Here is a 7,113-nt window from a genome sequence, read left to right on the forward strand (position 1 = left end):
CAATTCTTTCTGAATCTGTACGTAGAAGCAAAGACTCCTTGCACAGAATCTACCTTCTTGGAACCCTGGTGATCAGTGGCACAAAGTCTAGCGGTGGACCCTGGAAGGACAATGCTGAGTGCAGTCCTTTCTGACACCTTTGTTAGTAAACTGGGTGATGGGGCCAGGCTGTGCCCTCCCACAAACCAGGAGGAGAGGCTGATCTGCCAGAGAGGAGTGCTGCCATCCAGAGGGACAGTTCAACAAGGGTGGCAGTTCAATGACAAGTGCCGAGTCCTGTCCTTGGGAAGGAAGAACCACAGGCACCGGTATCTGCTGGGGGCCACCCAGTTGGAAAACTGAGGTTTGGCAGGGTTCTGCTGGGCACCAGGATGCCCATGGGCCAGCAGTGTGCTCCTGCAGCAGTGCAGAACAGCGTCCTGGGCTGCACTGGGAGCTGTGTCTCAGCTGGCAGAGGAAGGGGATCCTTTCCCTCTGCTCCACTGCAGAGAGGCCAGCCCTGGAGTGCTGGGCCCAGAGCTGGGCTGCCCAGTACAGGAGACAGGGACAGGCTGGACAGAGTCCAGCACAGGGCCGTGAAGGCAATGGAGGGACTGGAGCATCTGTGCCATGAGGAGAGGCTGAGAGAGCTGGCACTGGCCAGCCTGGAGCAGAGCAGGCTCAGGGCATCTCATCCCTGGGGATAAAAACCTGGGGAGAGGCTGCAGAGGAGACAGGGCCAGGGACAGCTCCAGGGGCCTTGGGCACAAAGTGACACACAGGAGGGGCCCTGCGAGCTCAGGAGTCACTTGTGCACTGGGAGGGTGGCCGAGCACTGGTGCAGGTGCCTGGGGAGGTGGGGGAGTCTCCATCCCTGGAGAGACTGAAAAGCCACCTGGACACATCCTGGGCAGCCGGCTCTGGGTGGCCCTGATGGAGCAGGGGCTGGGCAAGGTGACCTCCAGAGGTGCCTCCAGCCTCCCCCAGCCTGAGATTCTGTGACTCTGAGAAAAAACAGGCTGCAGTTTCCTAAGGGCAAATGAACAAGCTCCTCACATGGCAGGATTCTCCTGCCCTCACAAAAGTGGTGCATGGCACATGTGTCCCTTCTGCAGGTTCCTTCCTGGAGTGAGGATGCTCCTCAAGGTCACGCCTTGAGACTGAGAGAAAGGTTTGCCCATGGTCATGGGTTTGGGTGAGTAGCATCAATCTTTAAGAATTGGTTTTTGCTGACTTGACTGGAATTGCTTCAATGTTGTTTCAGATATAGTGCACTATACTGGAAGTTACAGGTCTCTGTACTGGCCAGTAAATAAGCCTGAAAAAGATCTTTTAGTTTAATTGTGATCAGAATCAACTCTTTATTTCTCTATCAATACATCCTTCATCCTACAGAACACAGTTGTATAAAGGTTCAATTACTATTACCTATACTATCCTATACTATACCACCTTTAAACATAAATTATTGACTACGTCTAAAACTGCATCCAGCTGGCTCCTCTCTGAGATGTTCAGGAAGCAAGGAGGTCCCTTCTGCACCTTGTGTCTCCTGCCTGCTCCCTGCACAGCTCTCCAGGTGGTGCTGTCGGTCTCGGGCCAGCTGTGACTGCAGCAGGGACACCTGAAAGAGGCACAAGGCCCGGCTCAGACAAGCCCACGCTGCCAGGAGCACCTGCAGCCCCACGGTACCGGCTCTTGGGGCACACACAGCCTCCAACTCCAGCCCTCAGCAACACTCTGCCCTTGGGCAAGGGGAAAGGAACAGGCTCCCAGACACAACAGAGCTCAGAAGATCAACAAGTCCAGTTCAAGGCTGGCAAACCCTTCCCACCTCCATCCACCCCTCAGCCATCACGGGTCTATTGGAGAGACTTCCAACAGCATTTAGAAACCCAGCTCTGATTTCCAAAGCACACATTTGGGCCACTGACCCTCTTCTCCACAGGCTGTGCATCAGCACGAGGGCTGCTACTCTCCTGAGCTACTGGAGGACTCTTCTGTTTCAAAAGTCGACCAATTTTGATGGGTAGACTTGTGCACAGGGAACATGAAGTAGTCTGGGAGGAAGAGTCTCCTAAAATCTGTGATTCTCCTGTCAGGTTCCACCTGCAATTTGGATGGGAGAGAGGGTCAGAGAAAACTCTCAGCAAACACGGAGCAAAATGACCTCTGGATATCAAGGCAAGGAGATCCCTACTCTGAGACCCTGAACTGCACCAGACAACCCTGGGGGCAAAAAGCTCTCACTGGGGGCTGTGCAAGAGAGGCCAGTGTGTGTGTGCAGGGACACGGGGCCAGGGAGGGAGGCAGTGGAGTGAAGGTGCCCTTGTGAAAGCCATGGGCTGCCACAAGAGAGAGAAGAAACAAAGGGGTGTGCCACAGCAGGGACAGGGAGAGGCAAGGGAACAAGCAGAGGTCTCCAAAGCGCTGCCTGGGCTAACGTGCCATGTTCCAGAGGAGCCTGAGGCTCTGCAGAGGCAGCGAAAGCCCAATTTACCTGCTCGCCACTTCTCCTGGGCACAGTGGATAATTCAGGCCTCTCTCTCTTCTCCTCCTCTGCTGATGTAACTGGCTCCTTAGGGTCCAGGCTGGTCCCTGAGCCACAAAACAGCTGCTCCTCTTGTGCTCCAAGAGCCTGCTGGGTATTCAGAGAGGAGATGATGCCCTTATTTTAAACACCAAAAAAGCTGTCCCTCAGAAATATCCATCTTGGGAAGTGTCCTCAGAGCACCAGCAGTGCAGCTGCTGTTCAGCCCTCTTGGGCTAAATTCAGCTCAGTTTACTCCATCACTCTGCTCATCTACTCTATTATTTCCCACACCCAATCCAAACCCCCATGCGTTTCCTCCCCTTGCACTGGCACAGGAGAAGCAGCTGCCCATGCCCAGCTTTTGGCCTGGAGCTGATTTGAACAGCAAGCTCCAGAGCTGGAGCAGCCATTCCAGGTGTAGCAGGAAACAATCAGGCCTACACTGACAGGGGTATAGAGTCCCACCTCTTGATGAGAAATATCTCTGGAATAATTCAGGCATGTTGCAGTGGACTGAAGATCAATGCCAGTGCCTGCCTGGATACAAGTCTTTCCCTTCAGGAATGCCAAGCGACTCTTCAGAGCCCCTTTGGCAATTTTACACTTGGTCAGTGCAGCACTCAGAGTGCTCCCTCTTCCTTCCTTCAAAGCAGCGGACCCATGCTCCAAATCTTCTTGCTTGGATACCTTTTCATTGTCCAATTGTTGTGTTATTTTCTCCAGATTTAGCATGTCAAGTTCATGTATTTCATTCTCCTTTTCCGGATGTCTCATGTGCTGCTGGTACAATTGCCGTTCATGCTCCCAAACAAGGAGAAAAAGGGTCACTCATTCCCTCTCTCAGTTTGCTTTTCATACCAGATCTGGACTCCTGCTGCAGGGGCAGGCACAGGCTGCCTCTCTCTCTCTCTCTCTCTCTCTCTCTCTCTCTCTGGCCGTCGGGATGCTGCAGACCTTTGCTGGGCCCCCTGGTGATGCTGCATCTTTCCCAGCTGGCTCAGCCCGTCCCAGCTTCCTTTCTGCCCTTCCCTGACCTCTTGCAGCTCCACTCCAGTGCTCCTTTGGGGAGGAGCTGCCAGAACTGCAGCCAGGATTTCAAGTCCACACTAAGCAGGATTCAGGCAGTGCCAGGAGGATGTGCTCTCCATCAGGGAGGAAGGAAAGAGCAAACAGACCCAGCCTTTCATTCCCTGGGGCTGGGCTGACAGGAGTGGTTTTCCACCTCTCCTGTGCAGAGTTTCCATGGCTCCATCCCCGAGAGCCCCACTGCCCTCTCTGGGAGCAGCAAGGGCCAGATCAGTCAGTCATTCTCTGCTGCCACTCAGGACGAGTTGTCCCCTTGCAGGCACACGTCCTGATGTGGGATCAGCACTTGGCTTTCCTCTCTTCTCTCCCCACTGGCTGCTCTCAGATGGCCAAGGCCAAACATCTCTCTATCAACAGCAAACATGGGACTCTCCCTTCTCTTTCCCGATATTTAGAAATCCAAACATGGGCTTGGACACCAGCAATTCCCCAAACCATGCAATGTCAACAGAGACAGTGAGGACATTGAGAACTAAAGCTTCTTAGGCACAGAAGCCCAGCATGGAGGAAAATCAGCAGCCTCAGCATTAACTGCCTTTGCCATGACTACAACATCTTTCCCTTCTTATTCAGAAGAATGCAATTATAAAAGTTAAAGGGGAAAAAGGTGCCCCTTAGAACTATTAACACAAGGTCCAAACATAGCCAGGAAATTGCCCATTGTAGCATCTGCCAATCTCACCAGCACATCCTTCCTTTCCTTCTCCAGGTTTTCCAATTTCTTCTTCAGAAATGCCACCTCCTGACGAAGAGTCACAGCCTCTTCCTGCCTTTCCGTGGCCTCTTTGTCCAGGAGAATTTGGCGAGAGATGTGCATGGCTTCTGCCTGCACCCACTCTGCAGCAGGGAAGGGGAGAGGAGAAGGGGACAAACAAAGCAAAGGCAAACTGATGTGCATCCTGCAGAGACAACAGCACTGTCTTCTCTACCTGCCTGTGTTTGCCAGGCTCTAAGCCCACAAAGGCTCCAAAGCTGACAGAAATGAAGGCAATGTCCCCCCAGAGAAAAAAGCAGGAATGAAAGAGACAAGGTTCACAGGGATAGGAAAGTGTGTTTGCTCTTGGCCTTGTGCAGAGTGAGCAACCCAAGAGAGACAAAGGAGAGGGGATGCCTGTCCAGTCCTGCTCCAGAGAGGCCAATAGCCTGGAGGCTCTGGCAGGGCCTGGAGATTGGGGCAATTGGGCTGAGCCATCAGCTACAGCTCCTCAGCTGGTGAGACAGTGTGGGACAGTGAGTGGGAGAGGAGAAGCTGTACCTTGCTCAGTTTTCTCCAACTCCTTCTGCAGCTCCATGTTGCAGGCTCTGAGGTTGTCTCTCTCAGTCTGTGTCTTCCTCAGCTCCAGCTCCAGAGCCTTACACTGTATGGCCAAGGCAAGAGCTTTGTCATCAGAGCTCTGGAGCTTCACACGCAGCTCAGACACCTCAGCCTCCAGCACATGCACAGAGTCCCTCAAGCAGCGTTCTCCTGCTCGAGACTCCTCCAGCTCCTTCAGCAGCTGCTTCTCTCGAGTTGCCTGGGAAGCCTCCATCTGCAGCACTGCGTCCTGCAGGGCCCGGATCTGGAAGATGGATGCACAGAGCCTCAGGGACAGGGCTGCTCCTGAGGCAGCAGAGTGGGCAAGAGGGGACGCAATGAGGGAGAATTGAGTTCAAGCAAACAAACAAAAGGCACAGAAGCAAGGATTCCAATGGAGAGCAATGGAGAGAAAACAGGGAAAGGGAGGCAATGGGCATCCTTGGGCTGCAGCTCTGAACTGGCTGTGCTGGCTGTGCTGGGAGTGCCCTGCCCAGCCTGCCACAGCCACGGCTGTGTCCCCACATTGCTCAGAGCCCTGCACAGGCACCAACTCTGTGTGGGACAACACTGCTAAGAGAGGGACAGAGAAGCTCCAGAGGAGTCTGCTGCTGCTTCTCCTGCCAGATCTCCTGATGGGACCCAGGAGAGGATGGGGGAAATCTTCTGCAGCAGACACCAGATCCAGCCTTGGCCACAGGGTGCAGCAGCAGCCCCGGGCAGAACAGGGCAGCTGTGGATGCTGCTGGGAGGGGAAACAGGTTGGGGCCTCCAAGGCAAAGGTGATGCTGTGTGTCCCTGGAAGAGAGGATGCCACTGCACAGCTTACCTGCGTGTTGAGCTCCCGCAGTTGTCCAGCGCGGTTTGAAGAGAGCTGGTTGGCCTTCTGAAGAGCAGATTGACACTGAGACACATGATTGTTCAGTGCCATCTTCTGTTTTTCCAGGGTTCTGAGACACAGGTTCTTTTCCTCCACAGTCAGAATCAGCCTAGAAGGGAAGCAAGCAACTCATTACTATATGATATCACATTTTATAAACTCTTAGGACTGGCACCACCTCAGGGAAAAACTGCTCTGTCTGATGAGGTTTGTCTAAACATCTTGGCTGTTTGTTTCCCCTGCAGTCCCAGCCCAGCATGTGCCTACTCTGCTTTTGTCCCTGAAAGAACAGGCAGTTCCTGCCTACATGCCCTACCTTCCTATTGAGATGGGAATGTGAATACAAACCTAACAAAGTCTTGCAATGAAGACATTAGGGGAGAGCAACAATTTTCTTCTGACTAACCAGGCTCCAAGGCAGGGAGCTTTGGTCAGCATGGAAGAGACATTTCCTTCCCCCATCTTACACATCCACGTAGGAGGAGCAGCACCCTACAGCCAGGGGATCGCTGGCAAGTTCCCTAAGATTTACCAGCACCCATCCTACTTTCAGCTGGAGAAAGAAAAGCCAAAGTGGCAACAGAGGCTTGGAGCACAACCTGATGGAAGATGCAGAAGGTTCAAGGCAAGCAGGAGCAGCCTGCCTTTCCTCTGTTTACTTCTTGGAAGAAGAATCCTGTGGCACTGAAGCCAGGCAAGACTTGATCAGCTGGAGGAGCCCCCCATACCTTGCTCCTGTTTCTTGCATTCTTTGCACAGTCAGAAATGCCTGGGACTGTGCAGGGTGGCAGGGACCCTGCTTGACTCCCTTCAGGCACCGGGGCACATTTGATGAGGAATGATGCAGCAGAGACATTCTTGTTTCTGGGCTGCCTCCGAGGGCAGTCTGGCCTAGATCAGCAATCAGGGCCTTAAGATGGTTCTGCCCAGAAACAGCATCAGATGCCAGGCTGATCCAGATCCCAAAGGCTTCAAGTTACAGGACCCAAGGTGGAGCTGATGGATGCATCCAACTCCTTCCAATGCAGCTCGGGCAGTGTCAACACACCCACCTATATAACACAATACCCCTAGAGGGAAAGGGCTACCGCAAAAGCCTTTGACTTCAGAAAAACTCTAACTGAACGCTTAGAAAAAAATAAAATGAAAGACAACATCCAGGCAATGGGACGTGTCTGCATGGAGAGTTCAGAATCTGCCACTTGGGAAATGCTGCCAGAGCCCCTGGCAGGTGTAAAGATGGCAAAGAGGGAATCCATTCACCACAATTCAGAGTCCCACAGGTTTTCATTTACCTGGCTTTTTCCCTCTCTAGGGCATTGACGGAAGCCTGCAATTCTG

The 7,113-nt window shown here is 53.1% G+C and overlaps 1 protein-coding gene and 1 long non-coding RNA gene across 2 annotated transcripts; both read right to left on the bottom strand.

Annotated features, from left to right (window-relative positions):
• Window positions 1-1,339: 1,339 nt before the first annotated feature.
• On the bottom strand, window positions 1,340-3,433 carry LOC135282176 (uncharacterized). The gene is made up of 3 exons (XR_010348470.1): window positions 2,480-3,433; window positions 1,914-2,088; window positions 1,340-1,603 (listed from the first exon to the last, which is right to left on the bottom strand). It is a non-coding gene; the product is annotated as an uncharacterized LOC135282176 (long non-coding RNA).
• A 239-nt stretch (window positions 3,434-3,672) lies between these two features.
• On the bottom strand, window positions 3,673-5,851 carry LOC135282262 (EF-hand calcium-binding domain-containing protein 4B-like). Its single transcript, XM_064391881.1, has 3 exons — window positions 5,722-5,851; window positions 4,854-5,157; window positions 3,673-4,435 (listed from the first exon to the last, which is right to left on the bottom strand). Exons 1-3 carry the CDS (start codon window positions 5,821-5,823, stop codon window positions 4,191-4,193), a joined length of 651 nt encoding a protein of 216 aa, XP_064247951.1. The 5' UTR covers window positions 5,824-5,851; the 3' UTR covers window positions 3,673-4,190.
• Window positions 5,852-7,113: the final 1,262 nt, after the last annotated feature.

This window comes from Passer domesticus, chromosome 16 (assembly GCF_036417665.1).
Source record: "Passer domesticus isolate bPasDom1 chromosome 16, bPasDom1.hap1, whole genome shotgun sequence".
In the NCBI taxonomy this organism is placed as follows: Eukaryota; Metazoa; Chordata; class Aves; order Passeriformes; family Passeridae; genus Passer; species Passer domesticus.